General features: G+C 35.9%; 1 protein-coding gene across 1 annotated transcript in view; it reads left to right on the forward strand.

Annotated features, from left to right (window-relative positions):
* The first annotated feature begins 1042 nt into the window (after positions 1-1042).
* Positions 1043-27769, forward strand: part of LOC149568638 (uncharacterized) — a 42360-nt gene continuing 15633 nt past the window's right edge. The window contains exons 1-4 of the mRNA XM_089821507.1: positions 1043-1706; positions 20085-20158; positions 27333-27380; positions 27477-27523. Of these exons, the coding sequence (XP_089677633.1) occupies positions 20105-20158; positions 27333-27380; positions 27477-27523 (149 nt within the window). The 5' untranslated portion in view covers positions 1043-1706; positions 20085-20104. The remainder of the gene's footprint in view (positions 1707-20084; positions 20159-27332; positions 27381-27476; positions 27524-27769) is intronic.

Here is a 27769-nt window from a genome sequence, read left to right on the forward strand (position 1 = left end):
TTTCGTAAGTTTCTAAAATGCACGTAGTTGAAAGTTTCTAAAGTCTTTTTAAGAGTTCAATGTGCAAATCCAACAATCATCATTCTATGGAGTCACATTTGTTAAAGAGATTTTGTCAAACAATTCATATGCCAAGTCTATACCCCATCATTTGATTACAAATTGATTAGGGTATTATCTAGCTGATGTTAACTCTCCAGAATTGACTACCTGATCATTTTGGTGATATAGTATCTTATTTTGTATCTTGTATAGTCTCTTTCTAGAATGCTATTCATTTCTTATATATATATATATATTTTATAAGCTTTCTCAATTTAGGAAACAAAAAAAAAAAACTCCTTATGCAACTGTTGATGCAGATGTTACCATTCAAATCTCAAAAAACAAGAATGAAAGGGAGAGAAAAAAAATACTATGCAAACAAATTTATCTTTTTCTATATTATAAGATTTATAATCTTTCAGAGTTTCTTCCAATTCATTGATTCGGGCTTCCTTGAGCTAATTCTCGGCCTTTGCCATGAAAGAAGGGCTAAGGCAAGCCATCAAAACACAAAATTCATGCTCATTCAGAGCTCCATCGTCATCTAAATCTCCTTCCTGCACCATCGCTTCTATTTCCGAATTTGTCAAAGATTCCACCCCTAAAATTGCAGAAATTTTACTCAGACTTTCGACAGTAATAAAACCCTGTTGCAGATCTGCCAATAGACAAAACCCTTTACACAGTTCCCCCTAATTGCAGTTGGTCACCGCCACTGTTTAATTTTTATGTTTTTTTCAATTGATAAAGTGAAAAATGGAATGTTCTGGAGAGATTTGAATTTCTGTTATTTTTCTAAATTTAAAAATTAGTTAAACCCCTGAGAAAAAAGACTCATCCAATCAGAAAAAAGAAATTAACACATAAAATTGATTTTAAAAATAGATCTTTTTAAACATTAGAGATTTGAAATGTTTTCAGATTATAAATTAATAGACAGGTGCCACGGAGAACATTAGTTCCCCTATTTAGGGACTAACAATAGTATCCTACAAAGACAAGAACTAAAAAGAGCCCTAGAATCTAGTCGCTATTCACTGCACGCCCACAGATATCGCTTCAATAAAGTTTTTTTCGAGAGTGGAGTTTGGAGTAAATATTTAATTTGCTTCGACGGTTTATTAAAGTTCAGACGGAATTTCTCTTGATGAGCGGACAAGTTTTGGAAGCGGAACAACTGATGTTGGGCATAATATATTGGGGAGTCTTACCGCTTGGCATTGGAAATTTATCTTCATTGGTTTTTCAATAAGAATTTGGTAGAGCTTTTCCCAGTTTATCGTGACTTTCTATTCCTCGCTTGTGTCGTCAGGTCCCTTGCACAGTGGTTATCGGGAATCCTAAATTGGCGTTAGCTGATAGTGGCGGCATATGACATTGTTACCCTATCTCATAATTTGGCACGGGCAATCGCAGCATAGTTAAGCATTTCAATGTCTCACAATAATTCAGCCCACTTATGCACAGATTGCTGAATCGGGGGGTTAAATGAAATCAGTCTCCGGGTGGCACCACGTTTATTCAGAGTTGGGGATATCCACGCAGTTTACGGCTTGGAATATATGTATTGTGCGAACTAAATGTGAAATGCGAAAGAATATTTCTGGTTAGGATTGCTGCAAGCTTATATTTATTGATACCTTTACTGCTGCATAAAACAGGTCAGAGTTACTTCATACAATCTGTTAGTAAACATTTCTACTTGTGTTTCATACAAAGATATCAATGCAATGACATGCCATCTGCTAGTAAATTTTTGTCACTCGAAATACATCAATATGCAATAATGAACTGTTCTTGCAAACTGTTCGACAATTTGTCTAATTAGTAAATCATTAAGAAGTAAACTAAAATTCTACGATTTTGGGAGATAGCAGCTAGAAATGACAGTAAACTTAGTGATCAACATTCATCGTCGAAGAGCAGACTTAAAGAAGTAGTTTCAAAAGGTCTAAAATTCTTACACCCTATGTCTGAGGGATGTGTGCTTTTTTCAATGTGGTCCCATAGGCTGCTTTGGTTGTATTAAAATATTTCATTCATTGTAAAACCAAGTCCCCACTCAGCTTGCCGACCTCCTCCAAGTTCTTGCTAATGCATCTATATGAAAGTATGCTTGGTGTGATGTGGTGTTTATGGAGGGAATGAAATGCCCAAACTTTAATGACATAAACAACTTGTTAAAACTATTATTAGAACTATCAAAGCCTGTTGAGGCAAATCGGATCGCTGATAGAAATATTGATAAGGATAATGTAAACTTACTTTGTGCAGATGGCAGATTCTGACTTTATCTTTTGTATATATAATGCTGACTGTATACTTGAAATTGCAGAGAAGGCGATCGATCTTGGGACTGCAACGATGTTAGGAATTGATGGTTCACTGGTCTCAAGAACCGAGTGCATATGTATATAAACCGAAGAGACAGCCACGTAGAGTCATGACCCTATGGGGTCATGACAAAGATTAGTTAACTATCATAACAATAATACGCTTCCACCAAAAACATAAACATCCACGAACGGGTGATAGAATGGTGAGCACGATATGATATCATTATAATGCAACGCGATATGATATCATTATAATGCAACGACCATCATATATGGTTAGATCAATATGCAACCAATGAATCAGTCCAATCTCTGATCGGCATAACAACAGTTTGTCAATGTATTAAACCCGATATGAATCGGAGGCAGATAATATGGATAGCTGTGCATGTGCATATATATATAACTTTGACAGATGCTAAACTTCAACACTCCCTCTTTAGTATGGGAGAAGTAATAATCCAGATATTAGAAGATCTAACAATGTAATTTGACACTACTATAATAATAGAGACTCGTTATAAATATAAATATAAATATATCCAACTTAATGGATGTTTGTAACATAGTCTATTTGGGAACTTAGTTCTAGTCTATTTGGGAACCCAGTTCACCATAAAATTTGCTTCTATTGTGATTTACAATAAACATTATTAGATGTTCGTAACAATAGAAGGCCATGGTCTATTTAAGAAACTTAATCCACCATGCAAAAACAAGCTTCTATTGTGATCTTATTAAACATCATAAGATGTTCATCACAATAGAAGGCCATGGTCTATTTAAGGAACTTAATCCACCATGCAAAACAACTTCTATTGAAATCTAATTTCAACATCATTAGATGTCGATTTCAATAGGAGGTCATGGTCTATTTAAGGAACTTAACCCACCATGCAAGATAACATCTATTAAAAATAGAATTTAAGCTATTGAAAGATCGTCACCTTTCAATAACTTCTGCAATTTCAAATGTCGATCATAAAGAAGTCGTCACTTCTTTTTGATGTACACAGGTTTCAAAAATAAAGAAGTTTGATCTTAACAATGAATGATAAAAAAAAAAACTCCCTCTTAAACCATTATTACAATAACTTATTTAGAAAGGAGAAGTTTCTAAATTCAAATTAGGTTTACTAACTTCAGCAAAAGATGCTTGATGTTTAATTCAGTCAGGACATATAGTTGCAGTGTGTCCATATTTGTTGCATCTAAAACAGTGTACTTTAGAGTAGTCCCTTTGTCTCTTGTGAGAATATTTTCCCTTTTTTCCTTTTAATTTAGTGGTGAGAGCTTGAGAACTTTCATTCTTGGATTCATCAATAATTCCTCTGGATATTAAATTACATTCTTCTTGAATGCAATCGGCTTTTAGGCGATCAAATTTAGGAAGTTTGGAACGAGCACATACTCCTTGTTTGAAATTTTCCCGTGAGGCAGGGAGTATGTTACCAAAATTAACTCCTTGCTATCATAAATGTGACCAATTGTCAGAAGTTGATTTCTTAGGTCAGTTACTCTCATAAGGTAAGAGGTAATGTTTTCTCCTCTATTCATTTTTATATTAGAGAGTTGATTTTTCAGAGTAAGACGACGGCAAGTGTTGTTGATTTCAAACATATTTTCTAGAGATTCCATCATATCATAAGCAGAGTCCAGCTTGGTGATAATTGGTAGTAAATGATTTTTCACTCCATCTACCAATAACGCCATGGCTCTTATGTTGTCCTTTTCCCATTGGTCATTATCATTGACTTTTTCCGGTTTAGGAGAACTTATAATAGGTAACAAACCATGTTTTTTCATAGCTGACATCATTCGAAGTTTCGATGCTTCAAAATCAGAAGCACCTTCAAGTCTATCTTCGAGTCTCATGCCAAGTACCATCTTGCGATAAGGAGATTAGATAGATAATGAGAATCTTCAATAATCTGAATGTATCTTGCCTTTAAACCTGCTCTGATACCATGTTGATGCAAATTGGATCGCTGATATACTTTTTGCAGATGGCAGATTCTGACTTTATCTTTTGTATATATAATGCTGACTGAAAGGAGAATGCTGACTGTATACTTGAAACTGCAGAGAAGGCGATCGATCTTGGGACTGCAACGATGTTAGGAATTGATGGTTCACTGGTCTCAAGAACTGAGTGCAGATGTATATAAACCGAAGAGACATGCCCAGGGGCATGATTCTACCTGGCCAAAGGCCACGTAGAGTCATGACGGGGTCATGACAAAGATTAGTTAACTATCATAACAATAATACGCTTGCACCAAAAACATAAACATCCATGATCGGGTGATAGAACAGTGAGCATGATATGATATCATTATAATGCAGCGACCATCATATATGGTTAGATCAATATGCAACCAATGAATCAGTCTGATCTCTGATCGGCATAACAACAGTTTGTCAATGTATCAAACCCGATATGATTCGGAGGCAGATAATATGGATAGCTATGCATGTATATATATATATATATAAACTTCAACAAAGCCTATACTGAGATTGGAGAATTGGAGTGCATACAAGGTATTAGCCCACATTTTGTGCAGTGGTTTTCATGGAGGGAATGAAATGCCAAAAATTTAATGACATCATAAACAGCTTGTTAACATAATTATTAGAATTGTCAGAGCCCAGATCATAATAGGAGGAATCGTGAGGGACGCTCAAGGAATGACATTTATTGGCTGTTAGAAATGAATAAGATATTGGAAGATTGAGATGATTAAGTTCCTTACTTTGTTTTTTGATGAATAGTCCCTTCTCTATTAATTAAATATTAAAGTTACATACTCACAAAAAAAGGGGCCGGGGGATACAAGATCACCCTGCAAGTTCAAATGACACAGGGTCAGAATCTCAACTATTCACCAAAATAACGTAAAAGCCCGAAGGCTAAAGGCTGAACAGCATAAAACAAGAGAAGAAAAAAGCCCCTAGGCTGCAAGAGCAATGACGACTGAGGGGGGAGGATCTCCGTCATCAAAACCCCATACATCAATAGGGTTGGTGGGTGGCTCAGAGGGAGCCCACCCGTCAACAGCGGCAGCAACAACATCGTCTTTTTCTTTTTCCCCCTCCAGGCCACAATCTCAACTATTCACCAAAAAAACATAAAAAGCCCGAAGGCTAAAGGCTGAACAACAGAAAAAAAGACAAGAAAGAAAAAAGCCTTCAGGCCGCAAGAACAATGCTGACTGAGGGGGGAGGATCTTTGTCATTAGAACCCCATACATTAGTAGGGTTGGTAGGTGGCTTAGGGGGAGCCCACTTGTCAGTAGTGGCGATAGCGACATCGCCTATTTCTTTTTCTCCCTTTAGCTTGGGACGAGAGATAGCCAGATCCATTCGAGGGAATGCCCATTTAGGGTCCCTATGAGTGGAAGGCCTGCCCAACTCAGGACCAACAGGAGGAGCAATTGGGGACTAGCCCATACTTGACCTTTGTGGAGGTGAGTTTGAGCGGTGACAACCACCAAAAGTGCCACTAGGAGAACGACGCAGAGGCTGCAACTTGGTGGTATGCGAGCGGTGAGCAGAGCTGCTATGGCCTCTCCTGCGGCCGCGAGGAGGCGTATGATCATTGGATAAAGTGTTCGGCGACACCGTGGCAATAGTGCAAGGGGCATTACTCTAGTGAGCAAGAAGCTCCTATAGGTGGACCACCTCCGATGCCACTTTGTCTATTTGTACTTGAATTTGCATCATGACATTATTTCAAATACACACTTTATTGTACATAGCAACATTTATGTCAAGAAAGTTGTGAGAGAATAAAAACAACATTTCAATCTTTCCAGATAGTTAACAAAATCTCCATTCTGAAAGCATGCCAGATCTGGGAATATTTGAAAGGGAGCTTGGTCAAATTTCCGAGGACAACCATATGCCAAGAAAAGGCTTTTGGGCAAAAAGGCTTAAAAAAAATCATGGATCCAGTGCTAGTAACTTTGAGCATGCCAGCAAAACCAAAAGATATGCAAAAGCTTTCTGGGTGCCCATAAAAAGGACGTCTAGAGTCCAGAACACCCAAATGCTAGAGCTGAGGGCTCAAAGGTAGCCCTTGAAAGAGAATACACCAAGTAAAGTGAGGTTTCTTTGGCTCCGTGATAGCTTTCCACACGGTGGCAAATTGAAGACTCCAAGTCTTGGGAGAGGACTACAAATGGCAACACTGGTTGAGGACCTCAACCATAGGTAGGTGGGGAACTAGCCATCGATATCCCAGCTTGGGTTTACAGCTGCATAGAGGAGTGGTAGGGTATCACTTCCAATCCTTCCACCATGGGCGAGATGACTGAATGTCAAGCTTGTGCAACATATGGGGAGGCACCGCAAAAACTAGAAGATCAACTATTTGCCGATTTGGATGGATAAGTTAGAATTGCACCTACATGTCCTCCCATGAGCAAAAGCTCATAGTGGCTCTAGAAAAGAGATCTTTGGGTGTCTTGATGTCATGTCCAAACAAATGTAGAGTGCTTGCGCCCTAGATTTTGGCCAGAGGCACACCTTGTACAACAAACAAGGGCGACCACCACAACTTCTTCTGGTTCATGGAGAGCCCATCTCTGAACCCATCGCCTACCCAGTGAAGCCATAGCTTAACAACTTCCTAGGCTTTCCAAATGCTTTTAGCAACAAAAGTGCCTTGAATTTGCATTGGTTCAGTGGTCACAAGAAGGGTCTAAAAACCACCCTTCTAGTTTGGCCAGTTAAGCGGAAAAGCGTAAAAAAATGGAGTGATGCAACAGGATTTTCTAGGCCTCATCACTGGTGAGAGCCCGAATGGCCCACTTCACACAAAGGGAAATGCCTTACTTTTTGTTTACCATATAGGGTAAATAGTTTAATGTATACAGACAATAGACAAGAACATGTAACACAACAATACTCCTTTTATTATTCACATATATGCTGAAGAGATTACATAGTGCTTACAATGATGAGTACAATGATCTCGAGTGGTGTACATATACCTTCCTGAAGGGTACCGTCGGCTATATGTCGGGTACATAATAATTACCGATTATATGCTAATCTACCCGTTAGCTGTTTTATAACTTTATTGACAACATCATCCCCCCCAAAAAGAAAAGTCCTCTCCAGGCGACAATTACAAAATATCCACCCGTGCCACTTTCTCTGCTTCCAACTCCTGGGTACACTGAGCCAAGTGTCATTGTACTGCCTTCAACTGGATGATCAGCTCCTCTCGAGCTCTCTATGCATCCACCAAGACAGCTTCACGTCCAACACCTACTCCGAGTGCCTCAAAGCGTATCACCCTTCTCAAAAGGCTTGCTCTGTTGTTCCCTCCACCTTTGGTGCATAGACACTCCATGCCTGCCGTAGCTCCAGGTCTCATCAACTAGTCATACTTCCCACGACTAATAAGGGTAAATAGTTTAATGCATACAGACAATAGACAAGAACATGTAACACAACAATACTCCTTTTATTATTTGCATATATGCCGAAGAGATTACATAGTGCTTACAATCATGAGTACAATGATCTCGGGTGGTGTACATATACCTTCCTGAAGGGTACCATCGGCTACATAATAATTACTGACTATATGCTAATCTACACGTCGGCTATTTTATAACTTTACCGACAACACTTTTGAGTAGAGAGCAACCCAAGATCCCCAGAGTCTTTGTGCAAGCAACAGAAATCCCAGGCCACTCCATGAAAGCCATGATGTGAAGCATCTGACGCCCAGAGCAAGTCCCTCAAAAGACGCTCAAGTTTGCGGTATGAGGCTTTCGAGTGAGCCTAGCAAGAGGAATAATACATGTGTAGCAGCCAACACCATGGAGCAAATCTGAAACTTGCTAGCTAAGGAAAGAGGTTTGGTGATCCAATACTCCAACTTCTTCTCAATCCGAGAAAGGATTACATTCTATAGCTCCACTGGGGAGGCTTGAAAAGCAAAGGGGATGCCCAGAAAGCGAAAAATCTCACCATGCTATACCCATTTCCACTAATACCGTTCAAGCCATTACAGGCTGGGTAGGAAAGACTTTCTATAACAGAGGGTCTTGTGCCATTGAATAGCTAAACCAGAGGCGAGACAGAAAGTATCTAGGCATTGTAAGGCGTTACCAACATTGTCCTCGTCTTCAATAAGGGTGAGAAAAGAATCATCTGCAAAATGACCATTTACAAGCTACGCAGTGGAATCAGGGAGGGAAATGCCTCAAACGAGGCCCCAAGATATGGCATTGGCAAGCAAGTAGCCAGACCCTTAAGCAACTAGAACATAAGGGTAAAGCACCAAAGGACAGCCTTGACGAATAGATCTGAAGAGCCCAAAGGCTTTAGATTGTCGTCCATTAATGGTAATACAGGCAGAAGCATCCCCAAAAAGCATTTGCATTGACTTCAGAAAGATAGGACCAAACCCCAGGGCTTGTAACATAGCCAAAATGAAAGGCCATTCAATCCAGTCATAAGCTTTAGCAAAATCAATCTTAAGAAACAGAGCTCACTGATTGGACTGATGAGCCCACTCCATACCTTCCCATAAGTTCCTTAATTCCCTCAGAGAAGTTAAGATAACATTTTATTCCTTTACTCTCTCCTTGACTTAGTCCCCCTCTTCATTCCATTCATCCACTTGTCTTCTTTTTGTATGTGCATTTCACACTCTTACACAGTAGACAATTTACAATCTTTTGTCTAAAAGTAACACCTTGTGCGTAAAGGGAAAAACACAGAATTAGTTTCTTTTGAATGCTTAATAGCTCCACTTGCTCACTGCACCCAACCATATATATAAGAAGTGGATGTAATTTCATGTGCATGATTGACTGTCATGGACTGCTGCCTATTTGTCCTGAATACATCACTGGCCATCAAACATCCTACAAATGAATGTATCATTCATCAATTGCTCTAAGTAAACCATTCCAGCAACTCAAAACACCCTTAGAGAAAAGAAATTCTTGTACAAAAGCGACAGGTTGTAACTTTTTCAATAATAATCAACATCCTATGATCAGCAGCCAACACTTTTTGGCTAGTAGCTAGAAGCTAGCGACTAGGAACCAGAATCAGCAAAAACTATTTCAGATCCATGTTAAAAAGTTAATGTTCCTATTTGAGTTTGGCAAGGTGAGAATTCAGGACAAACTTGTCAACCAATAAAATCTGGAAAAGTTTCATCATTAAAGTTGAATAGCATATACAATTTTATAATATAAAATGTTAAAATTAATAAAAAATATTAAAAGGTAAATAAAAAAATAAAAAAAAAATTATTTTTGATATAGCATATATATTAAATGTATTAAGAATACTTTGTGAAGTAATTAATACTGCTAAAGAGATAAACTATGAAATGTTTTTGGAAGGTGGAGATCTAAAATGTAACCTGGGTGGACGTTTTCCAATTTTGCTCAGCACCTCTAGGCATTGAAGACTGAGGTCCGTTAATGGAGCATTTGGAAGCACTCATAGTGTTGGATGGCCATCATTTTTGTTGTGTAGAAGGGCCACATGAGTATCTATTGCCAGTTCTAACAATGTGGAACATTTGAAAGGTGCTTTGGACAGCTCTATTGTAGCTCGTGTACAGGAGTGAGGTCCTCTGTGCTGAGACACATAAGTTTATCTGCTTGAAATGCACCAGGAATTATTAGTTTTTGTTGCTCAATGGATTTATTCTTTGCTAATTTGAAAACTTCAAAAAACACATGTATGCCCTCTGACCCTACTATAAAAAATATGTTTTTTATATTTATAAAACTCTAAACCCTTTTCTGTATGAATCTTAGGGTGAACAAAAAATGCTTTTTAACTTAAATATTTTTGAAAGTTTGGTGGATTTTGAATTTTATGGTTGAAATGCAGCCAACCCCGTGACATAGATTGAGATTATGGGATCTAGGTTTGAAGCCTTTGGATCAATTAGGTTTGAACCCTACGGATCAATAGTTTTACCTCATGTCATTTGAAAAGGACAATTAGAGAGTGTTCAAGTGAATATGATAACTTAATCCCTGTCCAAAAGTTACACTGTTAACGAGATCAATATGGAGATGGACAAAATATCAAAGAATCTCAAATTGAATTAGTTGAAAGAGAAGATATTTAATTCTGACGTACAAAGATAATCATTTACATATCAACAAATTTTTTTAAAACTATAATCTTCTAAATAAAGTGAACCTCTTTTGCAATAAAGTGAATCTGATCTACATCTGTAAATAATATCATTTAGGAAAGTAGAAAGAGTGGAGGAATCTTACTGTTAACTTAGCACCTAGAAAGTGCTTTTGATGTTCTCTGTTCCAATTTGGCAATAAAGTGGAGAAAGATATCACTAAGGGGTTTATCTACCCAACCATGGATCACAACTCAATCTCCCTTTCTCACTTCCTACTCAAACTGGGCCTGGCCCTCTGCAAGGGATGAAATGTGGTTATGACAAGTTTCCTAGAACTTGGTGTAAGACTTTACAACCCTACTCGGTTATACCTAGTGTAACACAGGGACACGTCACCCCCCAAAAAACCCCAACGTTTCTGAGACAGGGATGCACTAGGGACAGGGGGATGATGTTTTGACGTCTCGAGTGGCGCCCTCAGTTTACTGTCATTCTGGCAGAGATGGGGGGATGTCCTGACATCCCTGAGGGGACAAGGGATGGGAATACATCCCTCAATCCCTCTAGGGGACTCCCAACGTCCCCTGTCCAAACAAAAAAAAGTTTGTTTTAGTTTTCTTTTTAAATATCCTATTGGTCTTATTGAATATCACAATGAATATCATATCATGTTGGTCAATGTAATCCTTTTTATGATGAGATACTCATACTTTTGATATCTATGACTATTATACTTTATTATTTAATATTTGTATAATAGAAGTTAGAACTCCTCCATTTGCTGATTCTAGTATTTAAAATTTTAATATTTATTGTTCAATGTTCGATGTTCCACTTTCATTTTCAATGTTGCAATATTCAAGTATTTAGATTTTAGTAAATTAATATTTTACACCTTTATGTCTTATATTGTTATGCATTTTTTCATAACTAGCATTTTAAGTAGCACGTGTATAGTGTTAAAGTTTATAGTTTCAGTCGGATAAAACTCATTTGAATATATATATATATAATTTATTATCACATTCTTAATCATGATAATAAGAAAATGTTATTGATAACTAATGAAAGTTAAAGAGACATGTCCCTACGGAGACATGCCTCTTAATAGCATATACATATGCATTGAGAAGGTAACTTGAAACACATGGAAATTAATAAGTGAAAAGTAAAGTCGCACCAGCAAATATATAAATCTGCTCAAACCTTAACATGATACAGAGTAGAAATCTCTGAGTGAAAAGTAAAGTCACACCAGCAAATATATAAATCTGCTCAAACCTTAACATGATATCAGAGTAGAAACATCTCTGAGCCTGTGCCAATTTCATGGATATTCCTCTATTGCATGTTTGGCGACTATAAATCTCTATCTACACAACACTTATGAAAGAGCGAAAAACATTATTGACAGAGTAAAAACTCTTCAATCATCTTACCTCATAATTATTGAGTCTAATACTTAGTTCACCAGAAGCCTTACTAATGGTGCTATGACTGGAGATATATGTGCAGTAATCATTGGAAGCATTTTTTAGTCCAAAGTGATGCATAGGTAAGAGTTTCCTTGCAAAGACTTGAATGTTTCCAAGAGGTATCCCATCAAGCGTTATATTTTTACTTGGTGATTAAAGATTTGTGAGACCCGAAGTACGAATTAGAAGACTGCAGCTTTCTTAATATCCGCACTTTCATATTGACACATGTAGAATGAATTAAAGGGCAAGATTGTCGTGAGTATACTATTTAACACTATTTCTCGGAATACTTTAGTAAAAAACAATAAATGTATTTATTTATACAGAAAACTGATGTAGCAAACTCATTCTTGCATTGTAAGCCCGATTGGTAAAGACCAAGGCAAAATATTTATGGAGGCTTAACATTTAAAATTGTCGGGTGCTTGGCAAGAAGCTATCATTCATATTTTAGGAGATGATTAATGTTTTGTCTTGATACTTCCTGAGGTTGACATTGGTGTTGATTGTGGCTTGATATTATATCACAAATATTATCAGAAGCTATAGGAAAGCACGCCAGTTTTTATTTTTTATTTTTGAGAGTGACTTAATCCAAATTGGGCAATTTACTAGTTGTTAGGAGCCGAAATAAGACTTTCGTGGGCATAACAGCATAGAGAAAGAATACATTGAAGGACTTTAGATTGGAATCAACATTTCTGAGCCAATATTTTAATTGTGTGGCATTGCTGCAGGCCTTGAGAACCAATGATAGTAAAATGAATGGAGGAGTTTAAATATTTCATCCCAGCAAAGCCAGACATTACAAATATAAATTGTATTAATAAATATGTGGCTTTCCTACCAAAGAGAGTTGGGGCTATTTCAAATTACCATCTTGGGAACTTGAAGAACACAGAGAGTTGGAAGTACAATATATACCCAATTTGATCTGGAAAGGGTTTAAATATCGGACAATTGGTGGCAGAAATATTGTGAAGGTGCCTGTATCGGTGCTTCTCTAATTGCGTTACTGACATTCTCATGGATGCTGGACTTTAAGTTGTTGGAATGATACCCATATCAGGTGTGAGTTTGAAGACTTAGAACAGTTTGTTTCTTGTCACATTTGAATGTGATTTCAGTTTCTTCATGGCATGAGTAATCATTTTATCCTAGTTATGCAATATATGAAAAGAGTTAAATAAAAAAGACACGAGGTTAGGTTGTCTTGTTCTGAGCTATACCTTTCTGCTCCTAAGGAATTGGATACATATGTTGTTTGAGAAAAGACACATTAATCTATTTTTGGAAAGACTTCATGGAAGTTTAAGTCTGCTAAATGTCTGAAGCCTGCAGTCTGTTTCTGAGTGCAAATAAGTTATTTCAAAGAGAGCAGATTTATCAGCTAAATATGGACTGTTGATACTATCTGTTGCAACCCACAAACAAGAATTTCAGAGGGACAAATTTCACCTGGACGTTCCCATCCTGAATGCATGTTGAATTTACCTTTGAATACTTCAGATAGAATTGCCATTCATAATCAGGATGGCAAGTTGAAGCCACCGCGGAATACATGGCCTTGACGGAGGACCTCAAGAGTGCTTACACTTTGGGGCAGGATTGTATCTTAGAAGCAGTTGATAAGTATTCTAAATGTAAAGCTGAGCTTCCTTTTTAGTTGCTGTGGTACATAAGTGGGGATGTTATAAATGAACATCTCTGTGAAGAGATAGGAGGAATCCATTATGTTACATTAAATGAGCAGCTGCCAACTTTGTTAAATATTTTTGAGATGTAGAAGGGGTTAATTCTTGTCATAGAGAAGTGAAGATAGGTGGAGGATATACATGTTCTAGATACAAAGCATGTGTTTGTGAACATCCAAATGTCATATCTATTTTGACAAATCTTGATTTTGTCCGCCTATGACTTGATGATGTAGTAATTTGCTCTTATTTGGCTTATTTGGCTTATACAGTGCATTTAAATGGAGATGATGTTACGAGTCTGCAACATGTGAATGTATATACCTCCTTGAGGAAAGCGAAATGATTGGAGCATGTAAACAAGTCTGACTTCTATGCTCCTAGATGATTACATCTGTTGACTGAGGCTAGACCAAGAAGTATTAAGAGGATAGAAGGCCTTATGCAAAATATCTAGTTCATAAATAATTGTTAAATCAAGGAGCATTTAAGAAAGATCTTGATGTGTGTAGTCATGGGATTAAATAGTGACTGAAAACTCTATAAAATGGATTGAGTGGGAATTTTACATTGAGGGGGGAAATAATAACCAATGTTCCATTTCTAGTATTTGACAAATGCTTATATGGAGGTGTTTTCTGATTTGATGCATATGGACCTTTACTTGGAGTAACTTGTATCAATGGTGTTGATGTGCAGATAAGTATTTATTGTCCATGAGTATTACATTTATCTACTCAATGTAATCTCTCTTTAAATTGTATTTCTATACATGGTATAAGAGCTATTTACCTTAATCTTTTCCTTTGTCTCTAGGGATGTTATTGTAGGAAAAGAAGATTGGTACATTGGGCATGCTACCAAATATTGTGCAGGACTCAATCTTATGATAGTAGCTCCAAATAAGTTTTGATCTAGGATTTATTAGTCATATGATGTTCATGCTAGATAAAGTGAAGCTCCTAAAGAAAATATCCTTGACGATTGAGATTATGAGTATCCTTCTATATCAAGAGGGAGCTTGACATTTCATTAGAGTTAACATTGGAAAGAAAAGAAGCTAGAGGATCTGGTTCAGTTGACTTCCAAAATCTGGTCATATTGGATTACGAGTAGACTATGTTGAGATGGATATTCGTTGAATCAAGGAGCATACCACAACTTGATAGATGGGTACTCGTTGAACCAAGGAGCATGCAACGACTTGCTGCTAGAAGGTCATAAGTATGATATTAGATTAAGAGGGAATCCTGACACTTCATCAGAGACAACCTTGTACTAAGGGGTTAGAAAAGTTGATATCAGATTGAGAGGGAGTTTTGACACTTCATTAGAAGTAACCTTGACAAGGAGGTCAAAAGGTTAGTATTTCTTCATGAAGAAGAAGAAGTTCCAAGTGCAATCCGTCGTAATACATTCTTCTCTATGAGAGATAAGTTTGAGGTGAAAACCTTATTCTTTGATATGGTTCATGGTGGATGTCATGACAACACCACATCACATCACAGTATCCATGGCAACTTAATGTAAACTTATGATGTCATGTGTGTGTGGACCTTTTCCTTGCGCACATCATGAGGAAGTGACGACTTCCAAATGATTATCACTTGTATTTGGAGAAGTTATTGAAAGACAAGGATCTTACAATAACTTAAATCCTTCTATTATGATATATATTTTATATAATGTTTAAATAGATCATGATAGATTATATCTTATAAATCAACAACTAAAGTGTTGGATATCATTCAATTGACGGTCTATGAGTTGTTTGTATAGATATGTCATAGGTACTTGGTGAATATCATGTGACATAATATTTAGGAGGCCATTGCCTTATTATTGAGTACTTGGTGAATATTACGTGTTGATATTCAGTAGGCCATTATTCAAAAGTATTTGGTGAATATCATGTGTTGATATTCAATAAGTCAATACTCTTGATATCAAAATTAATATAAAAATGATGATGGAGATCTTTTGATCAAAGGTATCCTTAAAATTTGTCGTTCCTAATATTATTAATGGTGTAATATCTATCCATGTGTTTATCCTTCTTCACTAAGAGTGAGTGTTAAAGTTTTGTAGTTTCAGTCGGATCAAACTCATTTGAAGATACACACACACACACACACACACACACACACACACACACACACATATGAGATATATACTTAACTCTATATATATATTAATGCAATCAGATTTCCACAATCCATGATATATAATGCTAAGTTTCTGGAATAGATTGTGTAGAGATTTTTCATCAACGTTTCGAATCACACTACGTGATCCATCACCAGGAAGAGAGAGCAAGAGGTGTCAAACAATGTGTGTGACACCTCTTGACACCTCTTGCTCTCTCTTCCTGATGATGGATCACGTAGTGTGATTCGAAACGTTGATGAAAAATCTCTACACAATCTATTCCAGAAACTTAGCATTATCTATATATATATATAATAATAATAATTTATTATCACATTCTTAATCATGATAATAAGAAAACGTTATTGATAACTAATGAGAGTTAAAGACACATGCCTTTATGGAGACATGCCTCTTAAAATCATATACATAAGCATTGAGAAGGTAACTTGAAATACACAGAAATTAATAAGTGAAAAGTAAAGTTACACTAGCAAATATATATATCTGCTCAAACCTTAACATATAGTACCCCCACCGCCACCCCCAAATTGATGCCCCTTTGCCCCCCTGCCCGAAAACTTGTCCCTCCATCCCCCAAGGCTGTGTATCTAGGGTCATACTCATAGCTTCTGCTATCTTAGTACGACACCTGACTAAAAATTGTATCTGGAATCGTAGGACTGACGAACACTGGTTAGTGTACCTTGGCCAAGATTTCACACAGATTGATGTCAGCTTATCACCCTATCCGGCTTGCACCTTGACTATCACAATAGGCTAATGGTAAATTCAAGGTAAAAGGGTTTTCTTTTGTTAGTTCCCTATATGGCCTGACACGCTTGTCTATCATATGAACATTTTGACCATCTGTATGGGTTCTTTTAATTAATTTGTCATTATTTACATTAGTCCATTTGCAGATATGTTTTCCTATTCAGCTTGGAGCTGCAAAATGTGCTCTCTCTCAAGTCTGTACGCATTCAGGATCCTCATCTGAAACAAAAGAGCATATGTGCTTGAACTGCTTGCACAGATTGCGCTCAATCCATTTTAATGGACTCAATAGTGTATTTCTATAGTGAGTAAGTTTTAACTACCACTGTAGTTCTTTTATTGAAAGCAATTAAGTCTTTAATAATTCAGACAGCAGACCTAAGGAGGCTGCAAGACTTAATAATCTTCTCAGCTAAGTCACAGTGCAACAAACAAAGAAAACTGAACTTCTGGCACACATGAACTGTTGTAAGGTAACTGCATCTTCCTCTCAAAACACATTTAATCCCTTCTGAAAATTCCTCCGAATTTAAGTAGCATGGATTAGATACCATCTTGAAGATTCTACAGGATTTAAGGCATGCACATACACCCTAGTTGCCTAAGTTTTGAAAATGGTGTCTCAGAACTCACCACTTAAGGCAGAGATCAGCTTGAGAGCAATGAAAACTTTCTTCAAAAAGACTTGAATAACCATAGCGACTTTACAAAGTTTTAAGTCTGAACATGCACAAATAGTTTCAGCGGTTTTCAAGAATGATTGTCACAGAGAGAGGAGAATTTCTGTGTACAGGTTAAGAGATAGTCTACAAAAAACAAGCAGAGAATTCTCTTCTTTTAAACAAAGCCTAAAGAACCAAAATGAATAAACTCCTATTGCATGTGATAGCTGCCAATTAGTTCTTGAAGAGTAATAACTTTCTTACTTTTCTTCTTCTTTCAGAACGATGAACTGATATTCAAGCCATTTTAGAATAAGTTTAATGCAAATACTTACGAAAGAGATGGAGAATGATCATCATGCACTTGTGAGTCTTAAAGAGGCTAAAGATGAAACTAGCTGAAGGTGGTCTTGTTTAAGTGCTGCTCTGTCCAACCAAGACACTCAGAAAAGAAGTCCATTTTTCAAAACAACTCAGTAAAGAGTACCTATTTCCCCACGCTGCTCAGAACTAAGGAAGTTTTATGTCTTTCTTTCTATTACCAGATAAGCAATGAGTTTTGTCCAGACCTTTGAACAAACCAAGAAAACAAATGAATATCCCAAAAATCTGTGTTGCGTTTGAGAAATGTTTGATAAAAGTTGCTGCAGAAGAAGTAATGAGTTTCCCATAATTCTCTGGTCAATATGAAGCCAAAATTTATATCTTCCCAATGTTTCCAGGGTACCATTTTCATAAGTGGGTACTTACATTGTGAACCCTTGCATTACCCATTTCCAAGTTTGTAGTAATGCTCCATCAAAGCTTGGGTGGCAGTCGAGCCAATACGGATTTGATAATATTAATCAAATATTTTAAGATAACATAATGAAGGATTATTATTATTTATATTTAAAAGACTTACGTCTTCTTATATTATCAATTAAAACCCAAAGTTCTGGCCATGAAACAATAACCTGATCAAGAGCATGGTAAGCGATCACTTAATTGTTGATGCCCAATTAATTTAATTACATTTTTTAATGTCAGTTGCTCACTAGTTGATATAAATTGATTTAATGTTTGGAAGTATCCAATCTTCCTATCAATATAAATATATACTTATATATGTATATTTGTAATATTCCAACATATAATTATGCATTCACATATACGTAATCAATTACAAACTAGGATACCTTGTCTGTTTATCTTTTGCACATGTAAATGCACATCTATGTGTATTCCCTTACTACGAAAATACATATATAGACATATATGAATATTGATAAGATTTATAATGTATTACATTAAAAGAAAAATGACAGGAAATCATCCTCGTAAGTAACAAGGGTAAGATAGTCGAACATGGTGCAAGTCAGGGACATCAAAAACAAGCGACTTGAATGCTATCTCCAAATTGATTGAGAGGCATCAGACAACACTTTCCTAAGATTCTAGAGGACCTTTTCTATACAGAAATACCAGTTTCCTTGAAATCTTATGTCCACTGATCATAACCATACCTTATCCGCTTTTCTTGATGATATCTTTCCCCCCTTCTGTTTTCGAGGCCATATTGATCCTGCATCCACTAGTCTAAAACATAATAAGTAGCCAGTCCGAAACCTTGGTACTGTAATATTAATAATTATGCATAAATACTAGACAAACAATTACGTCTATTCTAGATATGAATGAAATTCATCATGACATTCCATATATGTTAACTGAATCTAATGCATCATGAAATAGGAATAGAAGCAGTTATTATCTAGGGCATCATTTAGTTTAAAACCACTGTTTCTTACATTTGAAACCATCTAGGGTATAAATTAAACAAAAACATGGTTACCATATACTGGAAACCTTCTAGGGCATCAATCCAAGAAAGCCATTGTATCCAAATACCGCTTAGGGCATCAGCATATCCAAAGTATCAAAATACGAGTGATCAAGGGGATGTGACACTCTTTGTCCATGGCAACTCTCAGTCACTGCCTTTGGAGACATCCATGCCTTATCATTAAATATACATCATGCCCTCTCCAGCACAGGGTTCACTGTCTACCATGTTACATCTGGTATTTGCTCTTTCCACTCTGCATATTATTTTTATTTATTTTTAGTTTTGAAGGATAAACACACAATCTTAGGTCACGATTTATTGACCTTTGAGGATAGCGGAAGGGACTGAGGGCGATTTTTTAGCTTCGGTGTGAATACCTATTGCATTGGGTTAAAGAGAGCTACAGGTCATGCAATAGTAGCAATCCATGTCCCACGACTTTCATGGAAAGCAGAGATTCTTCACCAATGGCTGTTTTAAATTTGAATTTTCCTCCCCGGCTTGAAGGAGATGAACTTATTTCTTCTTGCAAAGCATTGTGGCTGCTCAAATGATTGAGTCTTCGCTTGCAATCTCTTTTATTTATATGTATAGGGGATGGGATGCCATTGGAACCACCTGGTGATGCTGCTTCTTCCCTTTTCATTTTGTACCACAAAACAGCCACTGCAAGAAAAGGGAAATACAACCTGCATCAAAATGCAATCCAATAATAGCTGAGGGGTTTAGCGACTGCCCAGAAATGCTCTCTGAGAAATAGCTGGACTGCTTTTGGGAGTCCATATTTACCTGAAATACCTTTTTAACTGTACTTTCTTTCTTATCATTATCCTTAAAATTGTTTGCTTTCTTTACAAACATGGCCACTGGATTGTATGCAAAGAATTCCCTATTTTCTTTTATTGTCTTTGAATTGGAAAGTAGTAATAGCAGTAAAATACTATGCTAACCTTGTATACATAATTTATATTTTTGTGTACAGGAGTGGTAAGGATTGAAAACATGTGTGATGTTAAGTTTCCTGTCCCGTACAAGCAACTAACTACAGATATCAAGGTGAGGCTGATCATTGAACTTCTTCCCAGCTAAGTCAATGAATTATATTGCCCTTTGTATATCTTTTCCAATAAATAAGTTATTCTGAGGTTGAAAAATTCAGAAAAATTATTCCTTTAAATCCACAAATTTCAATTTGTTTTTACAATAGATGCGATCACAAAACACTACAGCGGGATATGCAGTATGTGCATTGCAAGAATCTAGAAATAAAAAATGTAGGCCTCAAATATGAAATTTCTCTTATTTAACAAAATATGTGTAATGATACATAAATATCATACATCTATTAAAACGATAAATTGATGCATGAAGACTCAAATATGAGATAATGTACAGAATGAAAGTGTTTTGTCTTCTTAATTGCAGCTCAGTTTCTAGTGAACTTATTTACATTACTTATTCATTCTGTAAATGTATCTAATGTTCTAAAATCTACCTAGGATCAATTTTATCTTGATTGAAAGATTCTTGCTTTGTCTGAATGAAATCTAGTATCTTGTACATTTTTTTGTCGTTGCAATGTGCATGAACCCTATTTAGCATTTAACAACATTCCTTACATGATTGTGCTTCATACAGGATTGCCTATTTGCATGTTGATCCTAGATTGTTTGTCTTCCATCATTTTTAGTCCTTTGTCAGTACTGTCAATCCAATTACCATCTGAATAAAGCTTAAACATCGAATAGCATGATAGGAGATGAATTTTGACGTCTTAATCTCAAATGAAATCTACATTAGCTTACAAACATAGCATCTACTTGGAAAACCATTCATCAAAGATATTAGGTGCAGTTGAGGCAGATGTGAGTTCTTCAGTCTTAGAATGCTATGATGGTTTGACTAGATGGGCTGGGATTGATCCACCAAGCCATTCAGTTTTTCTGCAGTGAGAGAAGGGATATATATATCAGTAATAATCTGATTTCTCACAGAGAAACATGTCAAGGTAGGAGGTTGGGGAAGCTTGAAGTGAATTAAGGGATTGCCATGGGCCTTTCAGTTCTATGCCTAGGTTAGCTCTTTATTTTTGCTTCAAATTCCTCATTTGCTACATAGTTATTTTTAAATATTTAAGTCATTTGAGTATTGCTGGTGGAGAATATTTTGGAGTAGATGGAGTTGTCAAAACCTTATCATTCCTTCTTTTCATGTCAATTAGATTTCCTTCAGGACCTAGTCTTGTTTGGACTCTTGCCATGGCATTTCCAAATCCAAGTTTAAATGTTAGATTTATAGATAATTGCACATCTTTTGTCCTTTAACAAATATACAATGGGATAGGTGTTAAATTTTAACCAGAACTAGAGATAAACAGCAGTATAAACAAGATGAACGGATAGACAAAAAGCTTTACCCTGGGAAAGCCCTCATTCTCAAGGGAGGAAAACCCAGCCACACCAAAAACAACCTTTTAGTGAATAATAATAATGATGTTTTGGGTACAATGCTCCAAATACTATTGCATACCCTTAATGAATGCTTTCACTATATTCTCCTAGTCCTTACAATAATATTGACTCAGATATACTTAAGACATGGAAGAATGAATGTATTCACATAATACTGATCACACAGAATGAAGATGATAAACTGAAATCAGATTACTCATGATGTACCACACAATGATCACCTAGAAAATACTAACTCTAAACTCAGCATTATGCATGATAGACACTAAAAAATCACACTGTAGAGATAGAATGTCAGAACAACTCGTTAGACAAAATGCTGAATACTAAACAATGCATGCCATCTAGAACAAAAGACGAGAGTTCAAGAATAGTCTTGTGTGTCTAGTGTAGATAGTGCTGTTACAAGAGATGGTTATGCTTCCACTTCCAAAACCGACCAACTCTCCATTTGCTTTGTTGTGACCTTTCATCTGTTGACATTGACCATTTAGCATTGAAGACTCTTCACAGTCTTAATATACCCGACCATGATGAAGAATAAGAGTTGACGCAACAGAGCATTGACATCAACTTTACGTAGCAAATATTACAAACAGAATGTTGATGTAGCCATCGCAGGTATGGAAAGTATTTCCTGCAACCACAAACATCAACTCTCCCTTTTAGCCAGGGAGATATCTCTTCCAAATTCTCATGTCACGGAGTCTCTCAATGAGAGTCACAATGGCTACACCCTTTTGTGAGAAAACAAAACTTTGTCATAGAATCTCTCAACTTGATAACATCATGGAGTCACTCAAGATGATGTTATCATGGATTCTCTCAATGTGACATCCACTGTGGCTACTACCATGAGTGGAAAGAGTAATACCTCAGTATTAGAGGCAAACAAGGGCTTTCATCTCATATTTCTCCATCTCAGAGAAATATGCATTAGAAGGGCTTTCATCTCACATTTCTCCATCTCAGAGAAATATGCATTACAAGGGCTTTCACATCACATTCCTCTATCTCAAAGATATATGCATTAATACAAGTAGCAAGAATCACTGATGCTGAGACTCTCTCTCAAGTAGAGCAACATTTTCCACACCAAGCTTACCTCAAAAATATGTAAACTTCACTTTGGAAAGTGGCTTGGTGAGGATGTCAACTGTCTTTTTCATATATATATATATATATTTCATTGTAAGAGTAACTTGAAATGTGCTATTACAAGTTACAACAATGATTATTTAACATGGTATCAAAGCAGTGTTTGCAATTGGGACACCAGATCAGGGATCTGGCATCAGAGCAAGGTTTGACGATATACCTAGAGAGACTGTGTCCTGTATGGCTATGAATGATCCTCACAAACAACCTCCTAATCCTGCTTGATGATCTGAATAATATGAAATTGTCATTTGGTCAGAATACTACAGTGATTGTAGAAGCTTCTGCAACTTTGTTCTATCAAGCATTTCCAGAATATATATTACAAAAGCTATTGTGAGCAACAACCATCACTATAATTGTCTGTAGAAGTTTGAGCACACCTTACACCCTTGGAGCCATGAGTGATTAATGATTAGCATTGAGATCTTTACAGTGTTCTGTCCAAGTTAGAAAGACCAGGTTAAACTCTTGATGCAAAAATCTGAGAACTTAAAGCCTGCGTGAAATGAATTTCAGTATACTAATCTTCAACTTTGTAACTATCCCAATATATAAGAAGAGTAGCCCGACATATTACAATATACTCTAATCTCAGATTTTAATAATGATGCTTAAATCAATGGGCCTAAGATGAAAAACAGAATGGTTGCTTTTCTGAAGCTTGTGGATTATGCTGTTTGATGAACTGTTGAAATAATTTTAAAGTATATTAGTATTTCACTAAGTTCTGCTGGAGATTAATGTTTATTATCTAAAACAAAATTATCATTTATATTGGATGTTCAATATCTGAGGGAGATTTTTTTTATAATATTTTTGGAGCCTTATAAATTGTTATGAATAACATTCCTGTGCGTGAGAAACTAATATTAGCAGACTCTTTGACTTTACCGATTGCTTCGTCATCTGAGTTAATAATTCATTGAAGGATTCAATATTGTGAATTAAGGATTCGATGGGTTCTGTCTTATTTTTGTAAGAGACTATAGTCGGGCATGAATTGGTGCAAATTCATTGAAGCTTATCAGAACATTGATTTTCGAACAGTGAAGAGCCTTACCAGAATTTGTAAGTGGGACTGAGAACAGGAAGAGATCATAGAAAGGATATTGGTGTTAGAGAAACTGAAATGTGGAAGACACAACCAGGCATGTGCTCTACCACATAGAATGCTCAAAGATATTATCATATCATGGAATGCTTGACGCAGGGTATGGAGAGTGCAATATGAATTTGTATGTAGAAGTAGAGACATGTACAACACAGGCAATGAGTATATAAATGCTATATTTTGATGAAATATATGGTCTTGGGAAAGACAACGCTGATATCCAATTCCGGCAAAAGTCTCCATGTTTGACATACATACCTGCGTAATATTGTCAATGGCGAGGATTTGACATCAACCTCATAGTAGATATATTATTCAGATTGATACGAGCATTGCTTGAACATGACAAAGCCATCATTCCAAATATCAGTATAGTTGCTGCGTATCTTAATGAACCAAAATACCATCTTACGATTATAAAGTCGGGACATTACAAAAGTTCAATACTAGTCAAAGGAATGACAGACTTGGTTGTCGTACGAATGAAAAGAATGTTGAACCAGCAAGGCGTGTATATCATTTATGGTCATGCCGCTGAGTGGAGATTATATCTGTCTGGGACTAATGAATATCAACCCCATTGTATTTCTAGTGTGCTTATCCAATGAACTGGTGGATATAATATAGTAGTCATCTGGCAGTATTTATTGTTGCTTTGTAGACAATCATTGGGGCCATTACTTCGATACTATACATCTCCAATGAGAGTTTATTATAATCCATCCTATGTGGGCATATGTTTATTAGTTAAGAAGGTATGATTAAAGACAAATGCCACCAAGATATGCAATTGGAGGAAGGATGTGTCTGTTGAAGCAAAGAACTAAGTGATACATGGCAGATTATTATTTCTAAAAAAGGTTGGCCTGGTCATATGGTTTTATTTTTCACATGCGCAGACTCTTATGAGGAAGGAAATAAAATTGAGCTTAGAGGTTCTGCATCACTGAGAAATGAACCAATCATTTCATAAGGGTCTTAAGTTTCATAAAATGAAATAAGTGGGAATTTTACATTGTACGGGGGAATAATAACCAATATTCCATTCCCATTGTTTGACAAATGCTTATATGGAGGAATTTTCAGATTTGATGCATATGGACCTTCATTAGAGTAACTTGTATCAAAGATGTTGATGTACAGATAAGGATTTATTATCCTTAAGTATTACATGTATCTCTCTTATTTGTATTTCTATATGTACTATAAGATTTGCCTTGATCTTTTCCTTTGTCTTCTAAGGTGTTCTTGTAGGAAAAGAAGAATGATACATTAGGCATGCTAGCAAATATTGTGCAGGACTCAATTTTATAAAAATAGCCCCAAAGTGGTTTTGGATCTAGTATTCATTAGTCCTATGGTGATCATGCTAGATAAAGTGAGACTAATGGAGCAAGATATTTCTATGATTAGGATTACGAGTATCCTTCTATAACAAGAGGGAGGTTGACATTTCATTAGAGGAAACCTTGGACAAAGAAGTCAGGAGGTTGATGCATCTATTTGAAGCTTCAAAAGGGAACCACATTGTCTTTAATATCTAGTATTGCTAAGCCTGAAGATAAATCCAAAAGTTTAGTACTTTCACTCATGTATGCTTTTGTGACAGAGGGAACATATAGAGGATATGCTTCAGTCAATTTTTGAGGATCTTGATCATATTTTTTCAGAGGGAATAAACCATGAGAAATGGATTCTCCAGTGATCCAAAAATTGTAGCAGTCAAAGGACTATGATTCATGAGATGTTCCATATGTGCAGACTAAAAGTTCTTTATGTGAATGCCTAAACTGTAGATGGATACTTGGAATACTATTCATTCAGAGTACATTATCACTGAAGATCTGACAACAGATATTTTCTCCAAGCCATCTGCGAAAGTGAAGTTTGTACATTATTTAGGACAAGCTTGAAGTAATGGATCAGAGCCTTTAGAGAGAGGGAGCGTCAGTATCAGTGATTACATGAGATGCATCCTTTTCTATGAGAGAAGTTTGAGTTGAAAGCCTTTGTTCCATCCTTTGGAAATATTCATGGTGGATGTCGTGTGAGTTACTGCATGACTTTGTGAAAACATCATGGAAGGTGATGATCTCTCATTGATGTTTTTTTGTAGTTACTATAGTAAGGTGGCAATCTTACAATAGTCTAACCTTCTATAATGATGCATGTCATATGGTTGATATATAAGCAGATCACGATAGATTATATCTTGTATATCAATAACAATAGAGAGATAGTTATCATCAATAGATATCTACGAGTTGTATTGCATAGATATATCATCGTGGATTCAATATCCATGGATAGGCCATGAATTGTAATGTCCCTTTTGTAAGTATCATATAATTGATACGTGTGCACATACCTTATGGACATGTTGAGTACTTGGTGAATATCATGATAGTTGATATTCATAGGCCATTATTCTTAATATCACTAGATAATGGTGGATATCTTGTAATAAGATATTCATGGATATGCCATACCATCTAATGTTCTGTATGGTGGATATCTTGTAGTAAGATATCCATGGATATGCCACACATTATGGTGAGATATTCTTGGACATGCTATACGATCTGATAGTGCATATCTCATGTATCTATGTTATTGAGATATGGCATGGTGTATCCTATGAGTCTTATTTTATAGAAACACCATGTGCAGATAATTTTCTCTGGTAGACATCATGAGACGTGATGTAAACTCACATACCAAGAATATATACGAATCTGATGAAATTCATATAGTTGATATTCTTGGGCATACCATACTCCTTATGTTACCGCGAGGTAACAGTTGTACTCTATGTCATTTATTTGGATAGAAATCATCCTCACTAGCTAAAAGGGAGTGTTAAACATTGTAGCTTCGATTGGACAATTCTAATCAATGAATCAAATGTTTGAATGGCATATTGGTTTTAAACATTTGATATCTATCTTTCTCTATTATTATTAATGATGGAGCATATTATTACTGAAAATAAATTATTAAGTAGATATATATGTGCGCGCGCGTGTGTGTATTATACCTGTGAGGTATATTATTACACACACACACACACACAAACACATATATATATTTATAATATATATTACAAAATATACATATACAGATTCTATATATAATATTATCATCATTATAATAATACATTAATCAAATATTAATTGATATGAGTTAAGACGAGACATGTCTCTATGGGAGACCTGCCTCTTCATATCATATATATATATATATATATATATATATATATATTTCATTGTAAGAGTGACGTGAAACACACAGAGAGAAAATAAGTGCTATTACATGTTACAATAATGATTATTTAACAAGCTGGTTCTGGAAATGGAGGCTTTTTTCACTTTGATGATTTTCTCGCAAAGTTTCTCAGTAAGAATATTAATTGTATTGCATTAAATCGGAGTAACCATTGGAGCTATTATAGAATGTTATTCACTGTAGTTTAACCTTTTTTGTGCAGGGAATAAAAACTGATTTAGTTCTTTGCAGTTATGATGATCACATACTGGTGAAGCTTTGAACACCTTTCTGATTTTAGTCTTATTTCTTATACAAGAAACAGTTTCTTGTTTGCTTTATGTCACAACCTTGGTTTCTTACATAGGTGATGGCAACCCAAATAGGAGCAGCCGGGACAATGCTTCATGCCAGGTTTGTATTTGCTATTCATAGCTATTTTTGTTAGTTTTCTTATCAATGAAATTATATATAACTTCAAGGGTCTTCTATTCATTAAATCAAATTTGAATTTGAATCCCAAAGTCAAAATCCATCATCGAATGTTCATTTGCTTTCGTTGTTTAAATTTAGTATTTTCTATTTTTTTTCTAGATTTTAAGTTTTAAGCTAATCATTTGATATTACTCCTTAATTTTCAAGGTTCATATTTGAGATTAC

This window comes from Cupressus sempervirens, chromosome 3 (assembly GCF_028749045.1).
Source record: "Cupressus sempervirens isolate cs-2001-9-10 chromosome 3, ASM2874904v1, whole genome shotgun sequence".
Classification (NCBI taxonomy): domain Eukaryota; kingdom Viridiplantae; phylum Streptophyta; class Pinopsida; order Cupressales; family Cupressaceae; genus Cupressus; species Cupressus sempervirens.